At 40.6% G+C, this 25740-nt stretch overlaps 1 protein-coding gene across 2 annotated transcripts in view; it reads left to right on the top strand.

The window, feature by feature from the left end:
• The window catches only part of VSNL1 (visinin like 1), an 86921-nt gene that overhangs the window by 60145 nt on the left and 1036 nt on the right, over window positions 1–25740 (top strand). For both annotated transcript variants that reach the window (XM_042032928.1, XM_042032929.1), the window contains exon 3: window positions 24686–24901. In XM_042032928.1, the coding sequence (XP_041888862.1) occupies window positions 24686–24901 (216 nt within the window). The remainder of the gene's footprint in view (window positions 1–24685; window positions 24902–25740) is intronic.

Raw genomic sequence — 25740 nt, 5'->3', positions numbered from 1 at the left:
GGCTTGATTGGCTTTCTTTTCCATCGGTGTTTCTGGTCTCGGCTTTGGCTCAGTTGGGTGGGACTGTTTCTAAGAAATGGTTTGGATGTTAGAAATGCTGTTGCAGTTAATGGCTTTAGCATTTTTAAGTCTAAGGGTGCATGATCAGTAGTGTTGTACCAACACAAGGCATACAGATTGTCTTTACTCTGCAAAATAGTCTGCACTGGAGGAGGAGGTGGTGCATGCAGGTGAACGGACCATGAGAATAAATGTGAAGAGTGAAACAGCACCAAGAGCCCCAGAAACCTCAACCAGAGTTCCAGCTGCCTAATTGTCAAGCCTTGGGTAGCAACAGGCAGACTTCAAGGAGACATTTTGAAAAGGAGGAACTGTCCTGCAGTGGGAAGAACACGTAACACTGCTTTCTCCAAAACTGTAATTGGTAACAGGCAAAATCCACTGCTTGAAGTGAAGACCCAGTCTGCATTTGTGCCTTGGTACAATGAAGAAAGAGGTATCATGAAGGCTGCAGGACAACTGACAGGCAAATGAATTCTGCAGCAGTGCTGGCATGATGCTAACAGTGGGAAGACAAATTTTTGTAGGACAGAGAAAGTTTTCAACGAGCAAGTTCAAACTGTTTGAGCAGAGAAAGTGACAGATTTTCATTATGTTCAACAGAAGCAGAAGTTCTTTATTCTCCTCTAAAATCTGTTCATATGTTTCCCTAGTTTTGAAGGCATTTTATAATTCCTTAAGGCATTCTTTCCTCTAGGATAACACTGTATGCCAAGTAACACATTTAACTGTCTTTATTAAAGCATTTAAGGGAAGTTTCCTACAAAATGGTTACACTTTTCTGCACTTCAGGACACAGTTTGATGAGAATATAAACATCATAAAGTGTCATTTTAGGCAGGCAGCTTATGCAATAAATTCCTAATTCTTTAGTTCCCTTGGTTGTCTTGAAACCAACGTATATACATGCAATCCCTCAGCAATACTGTTGCAAGAGACAAAGCATTTTCACATGTATTGTTTGTACTTTGGTACACACTGTTTTACTAACAAAACTGTTGAAATGAGGCAACAAAACTGTTGTGACATTTGGGGCAAAATATTTAGACTGTGAAAAACAATGAAATAAAATGCTATGCAGAAATAAAAAAGAGACGCGTTTATGGCTGTGCACAATAGGAATAGAACAACTGGATTTGTAGCAGAATTTTTTAAAAATAGGATTAGTTTATTTTTTTGTAATAAAGCCACACTGTATTTTTAGAAAAATAAATGGCAAATGACATGGAACAAGTGACATACAAAAATTCAGATTAAATCAATGGGTTATAGTCTGACTGAACAATTTTTTTTCTTCAGCACTCAGGTAACCCTGTCCAATTTAACTATATTTCCCCTGTCAGCATCACTAGTATGAAGTCTGAAATGTATCCATTGCTATTTATGTATTTATAGTCTGCTGGGTGAGAGTCAACACTGTGAATTCATTCCTTACCTCTTAGAGGTGTCTGATGGGCTAGGTGGACATCTGTGTACAGATAATCTGGTTGATACCATTTCCTTGACTTTCCAAAGAATATAGCAAAGCCCTTCACCAGATTAAAATTAATGTCCCCTAGATTTTTTATGGAAAAGTTATTGAAACGAGATACGAATTCTCCCTAGAACCACCAAGAACAAGGATATCTCTACTGAGTGCAGAGGAACTTTGAGAAACAAGTACACCTCAGATAAGCCCAGCCTTTCAACTGCTCATTTTAACATCCGTACAGGGTCTCTAACTGGATTTTCTGGATTCCTGTGCCTTATAATACTTCATTTTTTTTTTTTTACTATATTATGTTGATGCTGTTTTGAAGGGCAATGTATTCTTAGCCTTAACTGTTTTTTTTTTTTCTAAGGATATGTTTAAAGCTGTAAGGAGAAGCAATCTCATTTGAAAATCTTACTGCTGTTCTCAGAGCAGTAACTGCTATCTCACAGAGTATGGCTACCTTTTTCTTTTCTCATCTGTATTATGATTCATAAAGGAGGATTACCTTTTTCTTTTCTCATCTGTATTATGATTCATAAAGGAGGATAACATTACTTCTTGAATGGCAGCGCCTGAAGGCGCCAACCTGAAGTACTTGGAATAAAGAGATTGTGTCATCAGCACCAGTGGAGAAAAACCATGGGATGAAAAATAAACCTCTAAATATTTTGATTATTCCTCATGCCAGCACTTCCAATGAATGTTCTCACTCCCATGTTTTAACTTAACTGAAGGAATTTGAGCTAATGTATCCAGGGAGAAGGTGAAATACAAGATGGGGCTGAGGATAAATAGGATCATGGGTCAAAAATAAAAGACTTTTAAGTAAAAAAAAGACAAAAACAAAAGAGCCAAAAGTCATGTAGACATAGTGCTTAGGGATGTGATTTAGTCATGGTCTTGCAGAATCAGGTTAATGGTTGGACTCAATGATCTTAAGGGTTTTTCCCCACCTAAACGATTCTATGATTCTAAAAAAAACCACATCTGGATGACATCAGTCAAGGCAACAACTAATCATTCTTTCCAGTAGTACTGTTGCAAATGGAGGAACTGTGTCCTTGGGTTAACATCCAAGAGAATGAATCTGTTAATCCCCCTGATTTTGGATGAGAGCAGACCCTATATTGCACCTGCTCTGACAGTGGGAAGTTGTGTTTGCCAATGGTTGTGCTGGCAGCTGTGCTCACCATAACCCCAGCTGGGACTCCTCGGGGGACAGGGATTATGTTGTCACTTCTGAACCAGCAGCTTTTGAAGCTGGGACCATAGGGCAGATCCAGAAAAAGCAGGTAGTCTTTATTCCTTTCCTCTTTGAGCTGTCACCCAAAAGTGTCCTTGCAAATTGCTGTTCTGTTTTGAGGGAGTGAGGAACAGAGCTGTGAAGCTGGCAATGCTGCTTCACCTGCAGAGAAAGTAGGAGCAACCTCCTGCTAAAATAGTCCACTGGTAAAATGGGAGCCATCTACAAATACAAGGAGAAGCCAGAGTCAGATGGACAGTTTTGGTAACAGTCAGACTGGAGGAAACAGTCCAAAATCTGAGATGGTTTCAATTGCCAAAGCAGTCTTTAATTCCTCTGGAGAACCAACCATCACTAGATTAAGATGAAATAAATGATTGGCTGGTCTTCTGAGGCAAATTTTTAACTTATTAAGGATGTCTTCCTCTCACTGGCTTAGTCTTTAAAAGAGATCTTCCTCTTGTGTATAAGAGAACCTTTCTGGCAAAAAGGCTTATTGATGTCAGTGAGCTATCCCTCCACCATGGTGTGCAACCAAGAAAATGTTGTTATTTTCCTTTCCACTGCTAGTGGAGGGCTCAACAGGCTGTGTGTAGTCAATAAACTATGTGAGCAGTGGCTGTTCTGCATGGCAAGCCTTATTTTTTACAAGTCAGAGTCCAGTTTATTACAGCATCTGTGCTTAGGTTTGATTTCTTCTCTCAGCATGAGAGAAGATCATTCTTTGTCTGCCTTTGCCAAGAAAGAGGGACCCAGGATGGATGATTCAGTGGTAAGGTCTATGAGTTAAGCATCCCTCTGTTAGACTTCAGAAGTGAAATCCAGGTGTTGACAGTCTGTCTCAAAGAAATGAAGCACTTCCACAGCAAGAGCTGTGAATTGCTCTGGTGGGCTAATTTGGGAAAAGGAGCGTGACCAGCCTGTATAGATGAAGAGCACTTTTGGGAAGAATTTGTGCAACCAGCGTGTCCACAAGAGATCCTGGGTGTACCAGCATAATAGAGATGTTAAAGAAACAAAAAGTGTACAATCAACCTAACTGGACAAATTCAAGAGGAAATATTTTTTTCCTTTTTTCTTCACAGAAGGTGTGTTTCTGGGTGCCTGCTCAGTGGGAGGGTGAGCTCAGTCACTTGAGCCAATATTTTCAGGAGAGAGCTGATTCTCCAATGAAGAATGTCCAGGAAGGTGGGAGGTTTAGATTTAATAGTGCTCCCAGGAAGCATCTGATGACCTGGGCTGAAGATGGCTGTGTCTGTCAGTTTTTGATTCCCGGGATGGAGAACCCTTCCTGGAGATGGGCACCAAAGCAAAATCAGACCTTTCCACAAAAGCCATGTTTCTGTCTCCTCTACAGTCCATAAAGTAGTGCCTTGAAGTGCTGGGGGTTGAGATGCAATCTTACCACCACTGGAAAGTATTATTTCAACTTAGTTTTCTAAGCTCCCATGAAGGTCCCCTTGACACTTGGTATTGATGTGGCTTTGTCAGTCTCCCTCAACCTCATCTCTCTTATGCTGAGCAAAGGGAGCAATGCTGGGCTGTGCTGTGTCACAGCTGCTGGCCAAGGTCACTGGTTGGCCCTAGAGCTGGTCTGTCATATCTGTCTGGGCAGTATTTGCTGTCTTCTTTCTTTAGGAAATAAAGATCATGTGATTGAGCTGTGTGCATGTTTGCATCTGTCTTTCTGTCTTCTCCTAATGAGTTTTGAGTCTCTGTCCCTGATTCATACAATTAAGACAGAGGACTAAAAGTCTCAAAAAAAAAAAAAATCTACGAGTTTTATGTAAAAAATATCCACATAATACTCTCATGGAGGAAAGACACCACCATGCACTGAAACCTTCTGATGTATCAGATAATTCACATGGGCACTCAATAAGATGCAATGATGAGTTTCTCTGAGCCTGGTGCTCAAGAGGTTATCTGTCCCCTGTTAGCAAGTTTAATAGCTTGTTCAATATCATACTTAATAATGAGACTAAATTATTAATGATTTCAATAAAGTACTTGATATTAACCAATTAAGATTATGAAGCCTATGGAAGCAATCAAATACTTTTTTCTCTCCCATTATATTAATAATTTAAAACAAGATAAAATGTATTACATTATTTTTGTCTTATCATTATAATTTTAAATTTATTGCTCAAACTATAGTAGGTTATGATTAGTAGCCTTACAAACAGATCATGAGAAACCTCCACGTCTATTATAAGTTTGTAATTCAAGGCTTCAGGTATGCCCTGCAGACTATTTTCATGGCTTTTTAGTTGTGATATATCCTGCAACTCTCCAGTGATGTGATACAGTGATTATGTTCATTGCTTCCAGTCACGAAGCAACAGATGAAGTCCAGTGACTTCTCTCCCCAGTATTCTCCATCGGTGATATCTCGAGCAGCATCACTCGGTTCACTCCCTGATGAACCGTATAGCTTGTCTTAGAAAAAAACTGCTTATAAAAGCAGTAGAATGAGGGCTTAAATAGAAATAGTATTGGCAGGTAATAGCAATAATCACTAGAAACCATGAGCTTGCTAAATGACTTTTGTTGCATGACACCTGAGTTTAATAGGTGCTTTACTACAACACATCAGTTTTTATTAGCAGAGAATAATCCTTTTGCCTTGAATTGACAGACCAACTCTGTCAGTCTCCATGTAAGTTCAAGTGGTTGAAAGATTGTGATGAAGGGGACTGGACTCTTTACTGCATCACTTGTCCATTACTGTCACATCACAAGCGTACTTCCCTCTTTGTAAAACTACCCGAATGACCTTTTCACAGGTTAGATCACTGAAATAATCTTCTTTGTTTCTAATCTGGGATGATAAGCTTTAGATGAGGTTTGGGGTAGTAGGGCTTTCCATTTGCCTGCTTTTACCAGGTACTGGTGATTGTATTGGAATTAAAAGTCTCTAGAGTTAAGATGTTAATGCCATAAATGATCGATTTATTATCACTCTTTGGAAATGAGTTTGTCATGCAAGGGAGCTGAAATCTCTCCATTGTAGAGTGAAGGGGACAGGTTCTCAGTTAAAAAAAATACAAACCCAAAACAAAACAAAAAACCCCAAAATAACAACCACAAAAAAGAACAAACAAACAAAAAACCCCAAAACAAAACAAAAAACCCAACCTAAAATGAAGCCTACAAATGAGGGAGGAATAATGCCAAGTCTTGGTGCAGGCGGCAGAACAGCTCTCCGAGGGGAATGACAGCTGCAGAGGTCCCAGCTGCTCCCTGTGGGAAGGTTTTCCTCCTTCCCCGTTCCCTCAGCATTCCTGTGGTTGGCTGTGCAGGACTGATTTTAATAGTCCTGTTAACATCTAAAATGCCATGTTGCTGTTTCACATCAGGTTGGAGTGAGGACTTTTGAGGAAGATAAGTTGTTTTCAGAAAAAACTCCTCAACATGGAGGAGCTCTTGACTACACAGCCTCCCTCTGCCCAGGGACTGGGTGCTCTGGGGACAAGGTTTGCAGAATGAGCTGTATAATCTAGGTCCATATCAGCAGCACAAGTCAGAACGGGGCTGCCAGTTGTAGCACCTTTCAAAATGAAGCACTTTTAAAATGCAAAATGCAAGAAATTTATATACAGGAGACGCTAGATTAAAGTATACTTGAAGTAGTTCCACTTAATGCTGAAAAAGCCTTTGGGATATAATCCCATTTCATCCAACCTGTTTGCAAATTAATTATGCTAAGCAGGCTTTTTAATTACATTGCTTGAAGGAAGAGCAGCAGAACATGTAAATTCCATAAGAGAGAAAGCAAAAAGGTTTCCACTGCCAATTAAGGACCTAAATTCGACAAAGGCAGCTGTAGCATGATGGGGCAGAGTGTGATTATTTTAAATGAAGTCTGGAGAAACTCCCGCATTCCTCATTTTTGTTTTTGTCAATGTCCTGCAGTGTTCAGTTGTTTCACACCAGGCACAACATTTTTCCAAAGTTTTAAGACTTTCCATTATGCAGCTTTTGACAGTGATACAACAGCCTGTATCAAGTTAAAGCACTTGGCTCCTGCTTGGGGTGCAACCCAGGATAATGTCTGATTTACAGCACAGTGGAGGTCTGCACGGTGTGCCCAAGTGTTTCTTGTGAGAAAGCCAACCAAGAAATGCCAGGTACCCCATGTGTGGCATCCACCACCACCATCTAGTGGTTACCTTCCAGCCTGATGGATAGCTGTTTGGAGAGTACTATGAAGAGTTAGCCTGGAAAGTGGGGACTCACCTGGGGGGGGTTATTCTACCTCAATACATTTCTGCATCGTTTATTTTTTCACTCAGTGAAAATATTCAATGAAAAAAACCAGTTCTGTTAGGAAGTCTGTCCCTGTGTCACTGCTGGAGAGGCCATGTGAGTGATCAGTATAGAATGTACAATGTGATATGAAAGAGCACTGTTTTTCATAAGATATTGCTGAATGCAAATACTTGCAAATGTGACTCTTGAATGTCATGTACACAGTTCCAAAAGCAAGTGGAGGAGTTTTAAAAAGAAAACACTTTAAAAAAATCCAAACAAAACCCATGACTCCCTTTTTGGCATGTTTCTTATTCTGAGCAGTTTAAACAGCACTGGTAACTGTGAAGAAGAAGCATATACACCCATCATTTTTAGCTCTCTACTGTTCTTTTTCAACACATATTTGATGTGTCATTTTCACAAGCAACCTTCAGACAATCTGACTATTACTTGTGAAAGTACTGTGCTTTATATAATAGCATCAAGAGCACACTGGTCAAGACAGAGCCCAAAATATCCATTCAAAATATCCATAAAATGCTTGAAGAGTCCCTCCAGGTTACAAAAGATTGTGGTCAACTTATTTAACTTTGTCATGTTGGAGTCTAAACTAGGTATACCTTGGGCATCTCCAGCAACCACCACCTGAGAGAAGAGTTCATCCTACCTATTCCAAACATCCTCCTAGTTTAAGAAGAATAATCTCCTGTTGGAGGTGACTGCTTCTCTTCAGTCACTGTTGAGAGAAGCTTGATAGCTAGCTGAGGTGGGACACCTGGGTTTGGGACAGATAAAGTGAGATAAAGTTTGTCCAAAAAACAAAGGCATTAGTGAAAAAGAGAAAAAAATCACAATTTGCTCTTACGAATCAAAATTGAATTTTTAAACCTGGTCTTTACTAAAAAAACCCACAAAACTAAATAATATTATTTTTTTAGTTAAACATAGAAATCATAGCTTTCTGTTTTGATATGCAATTGGGCGAATTTGTCGCAAGCTGTAAAATAATCTCTTCTCTCATTTCCTGAGGTGAATGTTATGTATTTCACATGGGCTTTGGAAATTCAGACCTTTCTCTTACTGTAAAGAAAAGGCTTTGAAAAGGCAGCAATAAAGACTTCTGTTTACTCATCATTTATGGCTGGACCCTTTATTCCAATCATGTGAATTTCAACTTCAACCTCTCCCCACACTATGCTTCTTGACTGGCAAGTTGCTGTGACTCTGACAGGGACCCTGGGCTGAGGGGTGGGTCAGTGATATGTGGCCAGGCTGTTTCTGCAGCCCCTGGTGTCCTCTGTAACCCCTTTGAGAGACAGAGTGGGACCAACAGTGCACATCCTAAATTCTTACTGGACCGAGATGTGAAAACTAGTTCCATGTGGGTCCATCCTAAGGTCATCTTCTGCACTGTTATCCTCTAGGTTTGTTCAGAGCACCTTCTTCCTTCTCAGTCTCTTTTTTGTGGCCATGGTTTGCTCTCTTCTCTCGTTCCCTGGCTCCATGTGTCTGCCCTCGCATCTGCTGGTCCTGGCTTTGTGCTGCTCTTGTTGGAAGGAGCAGGAAGCAGGCCTGGGTCAGTGTGGACTGGTGGTGTGCTGGCACTTCAGTGGAACCACCAGCTGGGGAGCTGGGCCTTGGTCTGAGTTCAAGGCAGCAGAGTTACCACAGCTCTCTTTGAACTGTTTTTTGCTCTCTTTATCCTCTGTTCACCCACAAAGATTTATTACCCTTGAGATATATCAGATTGACACAAATAGGAAATGAAGCTTTTTGGTAAGGGGGTAGAGATCCTCTGTCAAAGCCCAGTCAGTCCTTGACCTTCCTGCTTAGACTTTTCACAGCATTGCAGTTCTGTTGATATGTTATATTTTGCAGATACCAGTAGCAATTAAACAAAGACCACCATCTCATTCTACATGGCTGCCAGACAGCTGTCAGATATTAATGACTGGAGTTTGCTATGAGCAGAGCTGCATTAAAAGTGGTGACCTACATGTGAAAGACTTTGTATCTCATTTCCTCTAGCTATTCACCCCTAGACTTCTTTGAAATGTAATGCTGTTTCCTGGCTTGCTCTTATTAATCATGTTTACCAGTGTCTGCCTACTTTAGTTGGTGAAATGTCTGGGATCGGTGTTTCATGGTTCCCTTTCTTATATCACACACGGTTTCTGCCCATCCTAATTTTTATTCACTCTGGTTATTCTGGTTATCTAGAAACTGGATAAGAAACCAGGAGATCAAAGTTTTCTATATCTAGGTCACTACCAAACATCCAGTGGTGGTCATTAGAGCATACACTTAGCAGCCAATGTAAATTCTTTCAACCCCTTTCCTTGTGGTCACAAAATAAAATGTGCCTTTATTTGATTGGCACTTTTGGTGATTTCAGAGGGTGTTTGCCTAATTACGAACAAATCTGTGAGCAAGGCATCTATTCAGGATTTGACCCTGGTTTAGTAAGCTGCTTGGTGACTGCTATTGTTTCTGTAAGATGGGAACCAAATAAAGAATCCAGTGTTGAAAAATTAAGATGCTCCAGGCTGTCAGTACAGTTTAGACCCTGCTTCCATTCTGGGGGGAGATTGCTGGTGTGGGGGTCCTACAGAACGCCTGCAGCTGCTGCATGTTTCCAGAGAACACTGAAGAAATAAAGGTTCTAGGCAGAGATCCAAAGCAGGGATGTTGCCAGAGTTCAGTTGCGTTTCAATCCGCTAGCATACAAATTTTCCAGACAGACTGGTTCAGCAATTCAGATGGTCCCACCCCAGCTCCCGGACAAAGCGAGTGAGACACATGACACATACACGTGTAAGAGGCAGCTCTCTGTGCTGCACAGATACTGCCAGACGCCAAATGCCGTGAAGGAACAGAGAAATGCTTTGAATTTTGTCATGCATGCTTTTGGAGGGAGAGTGATGTGATTAGCAGCAAGGTTGTCTCCTGAAATGGAAATACATAATTCAGTTTGTGGTTCAGTTAGTTCTATTAAAACTTTGTCTTTATTTCTGCTGTCAAAATATATTTAGAAAAAAAAAACCTTCAAGATGAACACAGGAAAGATTAAATTGCTTTTATCGTTTCAAGTTAAACTGAAAAGAGATGATAGTGGAAGGGGCTTTTGAAGGTACAGCCGTGCTGTAGCCTCCTTGCATCCGCTCGCCAGGCGGGGAAGGACATGCCCACAGAATTTTGATGCAAGCTAAGGAACATGGGGGAACCTTCCTTCCTGTGTTGTAACTGTTTCCAGTGAAAATGGTCACTATTTGCAGGGCCCCAGAGCTCTGCCAATTCCCTGAAGCTTCTTGGGATGCTGCCTAGCTTTTAGCAGCCCAGAAGTGTTGAGCAGCATCAGATGCTGAGATGGTATGAAACTGGCCCCCCACTGTGAGAGCTCCTGGAAGGTCCTTCACACTTGATACTCTTCCTCACCTTCGGACAATATTTAAGTAAAGCTGAAAATCTGGCATTAAACAGTGTGATAGAAAGCAACGAGTGGCACAGTATTCAAATGTAAATGACTAAGTAAGTGGCTGGGACTTGTTCAGAAACATAACACAGACATAAAAGCCTCTTAGCTCATCAGTTGGCCTTGGTGTTTGTTTCTAATGCCTAAAACCAAAAACCAACCTTTCCATGGAGAATTTGGAAGAAGATCAGATGCATGATCCAAAGTATTTGGAAACCAAGATCTCACCTGCTTGACATGGAAACTGTAATTCCTGGGCTATTCAGAGCAGCCAGAAATTTGCCTGCCCTCTCAGTATTGTGCTATTTACTTTCATGGCTTGAGAGCTGTAGATGATTCAGATGTGATAATTCTTTCCAATATCCAAATTCAAAAAAATGCTGTTTCTTGTAGCTGTGTTTGGACTTCTCAGTAGTCTTCCTGGGGAGAGTTACGTGCTTCCACACCACTCAGTGTGAATAACAGGTGGCTCCTCCCAATGTCTGTCTGTTGTGTAACTGATGTCTGTATGTTGCATAACTGATTTGCACTGAAACAATGAGCTTTGCACCTTCTGGCATCAGTGCTGGGCATATTGTTCATGTGCTGTTTGATAGCAGCACATGGGCAGCCACCCTGGTGTTCCTGGTATGTGTTACACAGGCTGTGCTTCGCTGGAGACTCAGTCTGCAAATGCAGGATGATCCTTTATCTGGGAATTTGAGTTTTCCTAAACCCTATGTAAAACTAATTCCATGCTGTTTTCACCTGATAGCCCCAAGCAGATGGACCCAAAAAGTAATAAGGTGATAGGTCAGGTATAAAAGCTGGTAGATGGCTTATTTATGTGTGATCTCACAAGCTCGTTTGTTTTGTTGCTTGGCTTTGCAGGTTCTCTGGTGTCCACCCATGTGTGCAGGCTGTGGGATTAGATTGATGCCAGCAAAGCACTTTGGGATCACTCAGAGTTCTGTAGGTGTGAAAACAGCTCTTTTTTAAATTGAAAACCTGTTATTAAGTACACATCTTACAAATTGGTATAGCTGGCTGCATCTGCAGATTGTTGTCTCTCCTGAGACAATGGGAATGTTGATATCTGTCAGGGGAAAAGCACAAACGGGTTTGCTGTGACTAGAAAATGTACATTGCCCTCTTGTGAAAACACAACTCTGCTGCAGCAAGAGAAACAGCCAAGGATACATTTCAGTTGAAAAGTCAACACATTCTTCCACTCCATAATTATAGCTCATGTTAGTTGTTGCTTTAGACTGACATCTCAGTGTTCTCACAGGACAACACAACCAGATCTTTCCTATTTATGCACACAGGGTAGGAAAAAACCAGCTTTTTTCCCCCTTGGCTCGGCAGTCGTCCTGGATTTTAGTCACTTCATGAGCATGCTGAATTGTGCTGTCATTGCATTGCTGTGACAGCTTCACTTGTATTTCAGCTTCATGACAGGTCTCAAACACATGATGCTGTGGCCTCAAATTGGCATGCCAATCGAGCTTCAGCACCACACTATCCCTTTCTCTGCCTGTAATTTTAGATCAGCACTTGGAGTAGGTAGTTGTAAATTGCAGATATTTATGCATGTTACTGGACATGCAACAGGACTGTCTTGTTTATTGGTAAATCTGGAAGGGCTATAGGTACATCATCAGTTTAAGACAGAATGAGGAAACAGCACTTTATATTTCAGTTGAGAATTAAAATCTTACACTTCACTGAGATATTAATCTGTTCAGCCCAAGAAATCACAAAGTTCTCACCTGGAATGGGATTTGGGTCATGCCTGCTGTTGGGCTTTATTACCCACCTTGGGATTTATCACCCCACTAAATTGCAGCATCTCTCTCCACTGAGCAATGAGCATTGAATTGGTGTTTGTTGGGCTAAATGGGACAAACCATTTAAACACATCAACTCACAAAAATATTTTTTTGGCAAACAGTGCTACCAGAAGAAAAGATGGTATATTCCCAGATGAGGGTAGGTCCTGTGGCACCAGTTGGATATAAGGACTTTTCCACAGCTGAGAGGGTGTCATAAATGTAGTGAATACGAGAAGCCAGATATAACTTTTTAGGGTAGGGCTGGAAAAAGTATTGATGCTGACAGCAGGTAGAAGTGATTAAATTTGAGACCTTCTCTCTCTGCCAGCGGGGCTTTATTTAGATTGAATTTAGACAATTTTCTTCATGAATAATCCAGACAGCTGTGAAAAATCTACCTTTTTCAGTGCTTGCTTTGAGTGTACGCTCACTGTTTCCCAAATGATGAGAGCCAAAACGTTGACACAAGGAGTCTCCAGCTGGCAGACTTCTGTGAAAATATCATTCAGCTCTGGGAGCTTCCAAAGAGTTGGCAGTCTGCTCATATTCTAAGAGGAGAGACTAAGCTAGTGGAGGTGCAGGCTCTTGCCAACACCTTGTAAGAAAAGAAGAGCAGAGTTACCTCAGAAAGCACTCCCTGATTGACATTCATAAATTTCAGAGAATTCTCTCTCCAGTGTACTTGAACAACCCAAAATACTGCTCCTAACTGCTAATGGTGTCTTCTTGGGTGAGTGCTTAAAATGTTGAATTTGATAGCTCTGGAGCTGTGGTTTAGGATTTTGCCTTCTTTCTCATGCACTGTCTCTTCCCAGGGTCATAGCAGATGATGCTGCTCAATCTGCCCTGACAGCTGGACTAGGTATCCTCTGAGCTCCATCCCAGGTGCAGCAGGAAGTGCCAGTGTTGTGATTTCTAGTTGAACCCTAGACCCCAGCCTGGCAGATAAGCTTGTCTGTATTTTGACAGCACTAAAAAGGATTGGCACCCACCAGCTTGGTAGGCTATTGTTTTTCTCTAGGTATGTCCTGTCCATATTTAAAGTTTCTTCTCTCCTATTGTTTAACATGGACTGGACACAATTCTCCTGTGTTTCTTGTTCAGTCAGTATTTGTTACTTCCTCAGAGACTGGCTGGTTTGTAGAAGGTCATTTCCTGGGCATATGTCACCCTCAGGTGTTTGAATGTCACTGAAGAAAGATAAAAAGAATTTTGGGATTTCTTTACGAGGCAGTCTGCTTGTAACTTTAGTTATGAAGATGTTGCCACCTCTCCATAAAGATCTCATGCTATAAGAAGGGGGAGCTTGCCCTATTTTTATAAGAACATGATCTCTAAAGGAGTTGAAGTGCCAGCCCTGTCATATATTTTTAAAGATGTCGCAGGGTGTCTCTGTGAAACTCGTTGCAATCTAGAGACAGTTGCCATAAGAGAGTGGTTGTTCATTGAATGCCTCTTGCAAATGGATTATTAAATGTTTAGACTCTTTGACCTCTAAAATCCTTTGATCATCAAGAAAACTCTTAAGATAGGAGTGTGTTGAGAAAGGAATGCAATAGAGGAGGAAATTCAGAAAAGTCCCTATGCTGGAGAAGAGGCCTACCTGTTACCTCTGTGGTAACAGCAGACAATTGAGAGAATGCTTTCTTGTTTAATTCTCATCTTCTTGTGACTTTGGTTTTGATATTTTTCATTTGTTTGAGAATTTAACACCTTACTAGAATTAGCCCATTATATTTTATCCTTAATTACATCTGGTGCGAAATGTGAGTCTATCAAGTAAATATAAAATCTGTGTTGTTACTGTGCCTCTAGAAACAACTTGTCTCTAGAGAGCATTATATGCAATCAACTCACGGGGGAGATATGAAAGAACTTGTGGATGCTGGGAACTGGCCTGTATCCCCCAGCTGTAAACTTTAAAAGGACGCTTTGGGAACTGTCTTCACCAAGAACAGTGTTCCTGGGAGGCTCCCTCTTGGCAAGCACAAACTAGAATCCTTTTGGAAAGCAGTTGGTAGTGTAATAGGTTGGCCACAGTTACACAGTTTATTGTTCAACTATTAATGTCTATACACCATTTTAATCATCTTTGTTGACTCTGGGGTACAAGAATATTAAGAATGATACAGGGTACTGCTCTCACAAGATAAGAGAATGAACTTCTCTGAAGGCACATGTGACTAATCAAACCTCCTTTGAGTTCTCACCTCACTACTGTACTGTTTTTGCCATTATTATTTTTATTGTATTCTTGTGTGCTTGCTAAGGACTGATTAGCTGTTGTTGTGTATTCATGAAACCCTGCAATCTGATTTATTTAACACGTTTACCAGAATACTTGGTGGTGGTGGGGGGGGGAACTCAGATCTATTACTCATATTCGTTAATTAGCATGAAAAAGTAAAAGTTGCTCCCCAGTGTGAGATAGTTACTATAATTACAGTGCTGGGCAGTTCAAATTGCATCACTCTACATTTTTGAGCATGTTTTTGAGGTAATGTTTGTTAATGGGAAACGTTGATTATGATACATCCCTCTAGTTACGCTTTGCCATACCTATGAATAGATCTTGTATTTTGCTACTTGCAATTTTATTTAGTTGGACTTCTAAGATTTTAGAGATTTTTTTTTTTTTTGTAGCTGATGGGAAAATGTTATATAGATCTGATGTTGAAATGAAATTTCATTCACCACTCCAGTGAAGATGTCAGTTTTACATTTGTCAGGCTCAGAATTTTATGCACAACTGAAGTGGTGTGGGGGTCTTCAGCTGGTCTGGTGCACAGAGGGAAACTTAATCCAAAGGAAAACATGTAGCTACACTAAGCTTCTGTGATAAATAAAGCAGCAAAGAATCAACATCAGGGAAGTGTACTGCTTAAGTGCTTTTTGTTGTGTCTCCTTTCAGATGACTCCTAATTGTGTTATTGAAACTTCAGTCACTGTAATGATGTCAAATAGTGCATGCCATGAGATATCCTGGTGTTGGAAGAATGGGCATGGATAGTGGCTTTCTTTTAAGCATGCGTATTGATGCTTTTTTTGTGAGCATAGTTTTTCTCACTTTTTAGAAAAAGATAATTTTTAATTGAAGGTAACTCATTCTCTAAAGATTTTAGAATTTATCTTTTACTATCCCTTTTTATGGTCTTACTGCATTCTAGTGTTAAGTTTCTTGCAGACTAAGTATATGAATAATTACAAGATTTTGAAGGAACCAAGAGGCAGGTAAGCCCATAACTGGTTGACTTTTCTGTAACAGAAAAGGTTACTCTACTCATAGTTTTTTTCCATCAGTGGTAGTTTAATCATGGGAAAAAGGAGCTGAAATTCAAAGTTACCATGCACTGAAGGATTTAAGGTTACATCAGTAGGCAAATGCAGGAGAGGAGGCAGTCTTGCCTCTCACTTGCAGTGCTTTAAGCCAAAAGGCAGCATGTTCCAGTTTATAATAATAGGTTAATGGATTTCCCTAAAATGAGCCCTTGTGATATGTCTGATAACTTGAAGAGGGGCTAAACCCATAGAAAACCCACTGGAAGGAGATAATACAAAGTTACCCTTCCAAGGAAACAGAATATGTGGGTAATTTTCCCTCTCCAAAGATCCAGTTAATGGAATGTCACAAAAATCTGCATCCCCCAAGAGCTGATTGGAGTTGATTGGGATAAAATCTGGGAGGAACTCGATTCTGTGTGATGATACTGTCTTTATTATCTGGCCTTTTCCCTAAAAAGGAGACACCTTTGGGAACCATCTAGTACTGAGTATCACTAGTATCAATACCCACTTTTGTCTCCACTGGCTGACCACAGCCAGTACCAGCCCAGCAACAGCATGTGCAGGGAGATGGCATCTCTGTGTGAAAGCAGTTGTCCATATGGCCCAAAGGGAGGTTCTCTACATCTCTTTCTACAAGAGAGAAAAGAACACAACTGATAGAAAAAATAAATTGTATATGATGAGGATTTTCCCTTCTTGCACCATTTTAGACAAGGAACAAGAGAGTGATGCTCCTTTTTATTATTTCAGACATCCTTTGAAGGTCTTTGTTCAAGACCCCTTCCCATTAGGGGATCTGCTCTGTGAGTCTGAAGCCAAGGAGGCAGTGTACCTGGGAGCTGTAATTGCTTGAATCCCTGTGGTTTGTTCTAGACCTGCCTGTACAGCTTCTTAATTCCCAGAAGGTGACCCAATGGGTTGCACCATTCCTGTCTTCTTTCCCACCCTTGTGAAAATCCTTTCTAGTCACAAATAAAAGTCTTCCAGCCTCCTTGCTCTGTCTTTTCCTCTTTCTTACATGTTGAGGTTTAGGTGTTGTCCAAATGCTGCTCAACCAAGATTCCCAGATACTGTGACTATCAATAACAGCAATAATAGTAGTTATCCATGGGGAACTGCAAATGTGCACAATGCTTCACGTAAATAAAAGTGGGTTTTTTGGACATCAGTGAGTTCAACAGTATTGTCTCATTTCTAAATAAGAACTCATTTAGTCCACCCCCTTGAGGAATGTTTCTCTATAGGTATACCGATATAGATTCTCTAGGTATATATAGATATATGTATCTATAGATGCATGATTCTTTGCACCAGAAGGCTGGTATTCCAAGGTTTTTGTATCCTGTTGGGCTTGTAAGTCTTGGCACTGACCTTTGAAAGGGTTTATGTTATTAGAGAAGGATAGATATGGAAGAAAATACATTATCTTGGAAAGCTGTCTTCTTAAAACTGTACTGTGGTAAAAGAGTCTTTTTTGTTATAAGTATCAATAAGAACAGAATTGGAAGAGTTACAGAGGGATGAATCTCATAGGTAAGGCTGTACAGAATTTTCAGAAGGATGCCTGCAAACCTGTCTGCTCTCAGCTTCATTGCAGAGGAAAAGCTTTGAGACAGACCTCGGAGCAGTTTAAAATGCAGGCCTGATTTTAAATGATTCAAAACCTCATTTCAGTACAGCTCCTCTGTGAGCTGCTGGATTGCTTTCAAACTCAGCACTGAAAATAAAAGTCAATAGGATATACCTAGGGACAGCAGGGAAAAAATGACCACACCAAGATGTTGCCCACCTGCCTCTTCTCTATTATATCAACTACTGCCACTATTGCTGCCATCCTTCCCAACTCTCCCCTTTGACTTCGGGGTCCGTTCCATTCCCTTACCTCTCCTCCCTTTTGGGAAGTATCAGTTCTCTGAAAGGCCCAGCTACAGCCATTTTCCTTCTCTTTCTGCATTTTCCTTTCTGAAGTACCGGGCTATAACAACTCCATATGTAGATGAATTTTAGGAGTACACATTACATAAGTATATGAGACAATCAGATATTTCAGGCACAAGTATTTTTTCTGCAGTTCCATCTGTATATTCATGAGATGGTTGTCTCAGACTTTAGTGACTCGTGTTTCAAATCCCTTTTTGGCTGGAAATGGCACTTACTGATGCTTCTGTAGTCCTGTTCTTTTGGGAAATTTGCACTAAGGGCTTCACAACACAGCAGGCATAGCATTCAAGTTAATACTCTGAACCTTGGGAACTAAAACTCAATGGGAAAATAAAGTCTCTTTCAGAAATGAGAAGAAGTCAGATGATCTTTACTAGAGCAAGAAAAAAAAGGAGGGGAAAAAAACCAAGGAAACATCCCAGTGTATTCTGCATTTGGTATGTTCCCAGATTCCTAGAGAGATAACACAGTGTCAAGGAAAAGGAAGCTGTAATTAGGCTGGGACATAGCCACAATACAGCAGGATCCTGATAGCCTTGTGCTGTCGCTGACCTTGGGGTAGTGGAAGACTGTGCCAAACTGAAAATAAATAAAGTGTTCCAGTGCTGCTGCTCAGTTAAGGAAGATCAAAGAGAAATAACATTTAATCAGTGATAGTTGTGGCGTTAAGCACTAGCAATACTAATTGTTTTGACATGAACTCTCCCTGATTTTTTTTTTTATTATTGTTAGCACTGAGTAATAGCTGAGCTGCTAGTGTATTGACCTATAGCACTACCACAGCTCAATTAAGTTTCTTATTGTCCAAATCTAATCAGAGAAAAGCTGGGATTGAAAATCGATTCATTTCCTGCTAGTTAATGACTAATTCCCCACAAATGTGAATATAAAGATTAACTTTTCAAATTGAATGTTTTTTTAGAGGTAGACTCTGCCAGATGGGTGTTTGTGAAGAAGAAGCATGGATTCTATTTTCCTATCCATCTTCCTCCAATCTCTTGGTTTATTCTTGATTTTTAGTCTCCATTTATCTTAGTCTGTGGTTGTGCTTGTTCTCTGGTCTCTTAATTCATGCCTCATGCAATTGCCAGGAACTGGTATTGATAATTCATGGTCAGCTCCTAAATTCTCAAATATTACTTCTCCATGTTCTTCAAATAAGCATTTCTATGGTGTTTAGAAACACCTGCAGGACAGAGCAGTTTAGTCCTTAACCATAATGTAAGGGCTAGTTGCAGTCTTTGGAGGTCTGGGTGAGACACAAACTCTTTGCTGATCCCACTTCAGCCTGTACAAGTTGTGAATTTTACAGGTGAACAGAAGAATTTACATTTCTTGCCTCATCTAAATACTTTTTCTTTATGTAAAGAACTAAGCTGTTTATAAGCCTCCCCATGTGTCTCTGCATGCACACGTGTTCACAGCATTAAAGCTGCTGAGCAGAGACATGAGCAAACATCCATGAGGTTTGGCAGCTCTCCCCAGTTCTTGCCAGCTCTTTGACTTCCGCTGCTGCAGCATCTGAAATTATCACAAAGCTTCTGTATTTACCCTCCCAGTGCACCTCTGAGGTGGGGACAGCTCACAGATTTACACATTGAGACCTAAGTCCTGGATCCAAAGAGACATTTAGACTGGTCTTTGGTAGTTCACAAGGTTATCTTCTCCACAGACTCAGCCCCGTGGCTCAGCTGCTGCTAGACCTACAGACCCACATCTGTGGATGGTGCCCACTCCTTGGGACCCTCTGGCAGGCTGAAGCCAGGTGGCTGGAGGCAGTTTCCTATGTGGGCTATTTCTACCTTACACTGCAGATGTGCTGGAGAGTGCAGCAGTCAGATCTCTTCCAGAACAAGGACAGATGCGTGGCTGTGTGTTTTTGTGCTGCCCTGGTTATGTCCTTGTTACATTAGTTTTCATTTTTTAACAAAGAGGTGGTGGCAGGGACAGGCTACAGCCCTGCAGGTCACCCTGGTACCAGAGTGGCACAGCCTTCCTGACAGGTCCTGACAGTCACAGCCTGGACACCTCTTCTCCTTCTCATGCCATAACATATGAAGTACAAGAGTACAGTGCATTGTAGTAACTTTCAATTATTTTATTTCTAAAGGAGACAACTAAAGAGTAATCTTTTTTCTTATCCCATCAACTTCTGTGTTTGTGCTGCTGGCAGGAACCCAGAACTTCATCTTCTTGGAAAATCAAGGAGCAACTTGCTCCCCATCATCACAGGCATCCTCCCCAGTGACCTTGGTTCTGAGGAGCTGTAAGACCAGGCTAGACTAGCAGCTATCAGCATCTGGGTTCAACTTTAAGAGTTTGCTGTTAAAAAATACCTGTCTGAGCTTCCAAAAGCAGCCAAACATTCTTATTCTCAAAGTGCTCATGTTCTCCATTGACAAACTTAACCTGGATGCCTAGCAGACTTATAAAATAAAACCCTAATAAAGCAGATAAGAAGGGTAAGTAAATCCTTCCTAAAGCCTAACAGCATCAATTGTTTAATGCTTGGCTTGTTTTTATTTGCTGCCCCTTGACAACGCTTATGCTGCTTCTTGCACTGGCTGTGCCCCCTCATTCCCTTCTCTCCTTCAGGAGCTGGTAGTGCTGAGCCCCAAAGGGGGCATCTCCTCTGACAGGGGAATCAGCAGCTGCTTCTTCCCTCTTCTCCAAGCCTGAGATTAAGAAGCCCTGTGCCATCTTCTGCTTTCCCACTTCCTGTTCTGTGCTCCAGCTCCCATCCCAGCTCTGGAAGCTGTGACCTTACATCAGTGACCAAGTTGTCACCTGGGCATGTGTAGGCAGTGTGCCCTGCTTTCTGTACACTAGTGTAATTCTGCTTTTCTCTATTTTATAGCAGAATTTCTGTTTTAATAGAAATGCATCTCAATATCCCATGATAAAATATCACATGGAAAACAAAGCACCACTCAGGCCAGTCTATAGGTTCACTCCACCCCATCCTATGGGGCTGGATGGAGAGATCTTTTGTTTCCCAACCCCTCCCAATCACTGGGGAATTTTGGGGAAGTTGATTTTGCATTTTTTTTCTTTATGTTTTAGCCATATGGTAAAGTTTTAGCCATATGCTTTAGCATATGCTTTATGCTTTTGCAATAATTCCCTCCCAAAGATGATCTGAATTAATTGATCACTGAGTTGCCTGTGAACAGCATCACTTCAAAGAGGCTAAAGCAGCTGCAGCCAAGTAGATAAATATTTCCAGGTATTTGACCAGTTTCTCCGAGGATTATGTACAATTTGTAGGTGTTATTCGCTAGATATTCTGATTCCAGGATTGCTTGAATGATAATTCTCTCATACAAAATTTAGAAGCAGATTAAGGGAATTTTTTAATCTTCCTTTTTCATTTCCTAATTGGCAGCTGACTGCAGAGATAACATTTTGTCCACACCCCAACATATTGATCTAACTGGTTAGAAAATACACAGACCAAGCAAGAGATGAATCCTAGAATGGTTTGGGTTGAAAGGGACCTTAAAGATCATCTAGTTCCAACCTCCTGGATTGGGCAGGTATGCCTTTCTCTAGACCAGAGAGACCTTTCACTAGATGAGACTAGAGAAGCAGAAACAAAGGAATGAACAGTGTTGGGTCACCCATGGAACTGGCTGGTATATTTTGTCTTGATTTTTAGATGAAAAGGGTAAATCAGGAGACAATGCTGGTGCATAGAGTGTCCTTTTCAGTGGTAGGTTGTTGCTTTCATATGTAGGTTGATCACCTGGTCAAGGGTTTGCAGAGAACACTGAAGGCTGAAGGCGTACCTGAAAATCCCAGTTGTGTTTCTTTACTTTTTTCTGAAATATTCACTGAGCTCATGCCAGAGGCAGACTAAACCACCCTCCTCATATTCCCTCTGACAAAAAGTGGGTGTTTGTCTTCCAGAGATCCCTGTCTCCCATTGCCACTTTGTTACACCACTTGGCTTAGACTGCTCTGAAAGTAGTTAAAGCCTGTGCCTTTATACTTGGCTAAGGCCTCACTGTATTTCAATAGTCAAAAAATGTTTTACCAGAGCTGGCTTCTTTTGCTCTGTAATTGTTTTAGTTTTCTTTTACTTCATGTCTTATTTATTAATAGTTTCAAAACAGGCCAATGGAAATCTTCAAGTAGGTTCTTAAACAAGTTTTGACAATGTTTTTGAGTTGTTCTGAGCTAAAAATAATACAAATCAGCAGGTACAGACTGGAGAACAGTGCCTTCAGTCCCTAAATGACCTTTTACTGCTTTTGCTCCCTACAGAAAGACAAATAGAAAAAAAAAAATTTAAGAAAAGGTAACAGTTCCGTACGAGGCTGTAAAGGCCAAGGCTTAGCTCTGAGCAGTGCCACTGTCTTCTTCACCTCAGAAGAGAAAAAATCATGGACTTGTCTGTGATAAAAAAATTAGAAGGATATTTTTTTCCCTGCTACATGAGGCTAATGGTGTGACCAGCAAAGAGGTAGTCACAGCTTGCTGATGCTTCTCCAGTGGGAGACCAAAAAATATGTTCCAGAATAACTTAAAAATGGTCTTCATCATCTCCAGCCACTAACCCATCCCAATTCCCCTCTTTGTTTTTGGACTCTTACATGTTTTTGGGTGTCTGACACTTCTTCCCTTTTTGGGTAGGTGTGCTTTTTCATTGTAATTTAGTTCTTTGGTCTCACCAGTATGTTTGCACCATTCACCTGTGTTGGGGGGCAGGGAAAAGAAGAGTCCCAGTTCCCTCCAGCTATTTACCTTTCTTTTACAGAGACTGTAGAGTGACAGTCATAGGAACAGAGATCAGGCAGCATCCTCAGCAACAGTCAGCTCCAAGCAAAAATACTTGGAAGACCGTAAAATTTTGAAGTGTTTCATTCTGTAACACGTACATCACAGGATAGTCATCAGCACCGATTTAAAAAGCAAAAGATTTGTCCTTTCAGCTTTGAACAGCCAGCAGACTCTCAAGAATAAAAGGTGGGGGACATGGAATTCATGGTGAAATACAGGCCATGAGAGCCATTTCTTAACCTCTCAGCAGTGGATTGGAGAAGTGTACATTGATTTATACATACACATAAAATTAAATATCACCTATGTTAACATTTGCAGCTGGTACACGAGTTGGAGGGGGAGGTAGATCACGGAGAAGAGGAAGCAGTGAGGATTTTTGATAACATGCAAATAACATTCAAGTTTTGGATAACATTCACAATCTTTGTTCTGACCCTGAATGCAGGGCTGTGAGCCCAAGGAGTCTTCCCATGGAGGGAGCTCTCTTTGCTTTGACAAAAAGTTGAGGCTGTCACTAGAAGAACAATTGAGCAAAGTCTGGTAACTGCAGTCAGTGCAATCCTGAGTTGTATCAGAGAACCCAAATATCTTTGTATCTGTTGATGAGCCCAATCATGATCATATTTAAAGACCAAAGAGCAGAAAGTACAGAAGGCTGCAGCAGTATCTCGAGGTATTTACAGCTCCATCAGTTTTGATTATTAAAACAGAAACAGGGCTAGGGTTGAGTACAGGCACAGAGGTTACATTTTCAGGAGGAGACAATACCAAATGCTCTTTCAGCTATTGGAGAAGGGGTGTAGAAGCAGTGGGCAGATGCTCACCCTTACAAAGGCAAGTGAGAAAATCACAACTTCAACAGAGATATTAACCTCAATAAATTACCATTGGAGTGGGTGCGGCATCCTGCTCACTTGATGCCTCCACAGCATATTCAAATATCTTCCCAAAAAGGTGCTTGGGAAGTGAGACAGGCATATTTGATACCACTTCTGGGATAATACAGCAATTTGTACCCCTTTAGGAGTAATTAACAACAGGGAAATATTGTGAAAGGATGGAGTTGGGCAAAATTTAACCCTGCTCTCTCTTTTGGGGTGAAAAGGAGGATTTTGCAATGACTGTAATGCTACTGAGCCAGAGAAGCAATTCTAGCACTCCTATTCAGCAACGCAAATGCTATCTACAATGGTGTCTGAAAAGCTGGTATCAAGGAAAACAGAAAGTTGAAAGAACACTTTCAGGTTGGGACCCCTGTGGCAACACAGCAGTGGCTCCTGACATGACCCACACAGCCACATAGTGCAAGCAGCTGGCTGAGCTCTCAGTTTTGCATTTTAAAGCCAAGACACAGCTCTGGATGGGGAAATGGAAAATTGTAAAATGCAGCCCCACTTAAGCTGCCACTGAAGACCTTCCTTCAAACTTACATTATAAATGCAGTACTTACTAAGAATTGGAATTTTTAAAAGCACAAAATAAGCTGGCTCTCCCATGAGGAGTAACACATGTTTATATATTTAGGAGCAGGAAAACCTCCATGAAGTTTTGCTGGGAATATAGAAACAAACATTGTTTGTGTATGGTCCCGGCACTGCAATAGGACTTCAGCACTGGTTTAAAACCCCCTTTCTTTAGGGGTGTGTTTTCTTGAGCCTGGCCCACAGAAAGAACAACTACCGGCTCAAATGTCTTAAACCATATACTTCCTGAGGGGAAAATATATCAGCTGAAAACCTACATGTTATGGTCATTTCAAATATTTTGTGAAGCTACAGTCAGTTAGTGTTCACTGCTAATGCATATTAAACATGAAAAGCATTGCACTGTATCGTTTAACTGAGTCTCTCTTCTCATGTACTTGAGTGTTGGTTGGCAGAACAGAACATATGTTCATAAGGGGTTTTTATGTTATGTGTGGCTTTTTTTTTTTTTTTTTTTAAATAAATGAAGTTATATAACAACAATCCCACGCATATACTTGGTTGCAACATGTCAAGGGCTAGTTAAAATTCTCTTAGAATGCACCCTGGCTGCTGTATTTCATAGTCAGAGAACATTACACACAATCTGCCATTTACAACCAACTTAAGATTCACCTAGTTAATTTAGCTTTCAAGCAGCTTTATATATATTTCTGTTATGGCTTGTGGAAACCTGAGAGATTTTTGTAGAAATAAGTTTTTAATAATTATTCCAGTGTAACTGTTAGGGAACCTTACACTGCAGATCCTCAGTTTCCCACAAAGCTCATCAGCCACTCTTCATAAATGTCTCACTTTGGTGTTTTGCAGGCAGGTATACAGCTCTCTCCTTTGCATTTACACAGTTCTATATATTATTTTATTTTGCAGTTCTTTCCATATGGAGATGCTTCTAAGTTTGCCCAGCATGCCTTCCGAACCTTTGATAAAAACGGAGATGGGACTATCGACTTCAGAGAGTTCATTTGTGCCCTGTCCATCACCTCACGAGGCAGTTTTGAGCAAAAGCTGAACTGGGCCTTCAACATGTACGACTTGGATGGTGATGGTAAAATTACAAGAGTGGAAATGCTGGAAATTATAGAGGTGAGATCCATATGACATTCAAAAACATTACAACATTAATAAAATTTGATTCCTTCTTCACACAGAGTTGAGATTTTAGGCTCACCAGAGGCTGTACAGTACATTAAATGCACATTGCACACATTAATCCTGCACTGACTGGTGCCCAAGTGGTACAAGCACACTAACATGTTAATAGATGTAATCTTGGAGAATTGCAAAGAGTACATATGTGCATATAAGCTTTTAAATATCCAGAGATTTTTTTTTTTTCCCTGATGAATGGATTAACCATAAGAACAGCCTGGCACAAGATTTACAAAGCCAATCTCAAAGTCATTTGACACCCATGAAATTACTGGACTGTAGCTCAAGTCGCTGAAGCCTTACTGGAGATTAACTTCAGATGATTACAGAAATTTACAGGGATAACAACACACTATTATTTTAAGTGTGCTCTCACAGATGGGCTTTAAGATGACCACAACATATAAGAGGAAGGATAAAGTTCACCTCCTTCATCATCTGCTGGCAACTTGACACAGTAGTTAACATCAGATTGTGCCCACATGTACACACAGAAACCTATTTAAAGGTGATGACTTCTAAAATTATTTATTCAGAATTTATGTGAAATATTTCAACTAAACAATTGATCGAAAGAGTAAGTCACAAGAGTTTTACAGGAAGACAAAGAAATTCATTCTGGGCTGCAAAATGTAAGCAAAATAAACCTACATCTAAACAAAGTAAAATATATTCCTCCTTGTTTTAAGTCTCTGGACACTGGATTTTGAAAAAAACCCCAAAAAAAAACCAACCAAAAAAATCTTTGCAATCATTTTGTTGTTAGAATATCA

Source organism: Corvus kubaryi, unplaced genomic scaffold (genome assembly GCF_017639235.1).
Source record: "Corvus kubaryi isolate FWS band 111438036 unplaced genomic scaffold, C.kubaryi_AGA036_p1.0 37354, whole genome shotgun sequence".
Classification (NCBI taxonomy): Eukaryota; Metazoa; Chordata; class Aves; order Passeriformes; family Corvidae; genus Corvus; species Corvus kubaryi.
Note: the sequence above shows the minus strand (reverse complement) of the source record. Positions and strands in the feature narration are given on the sequence as shown.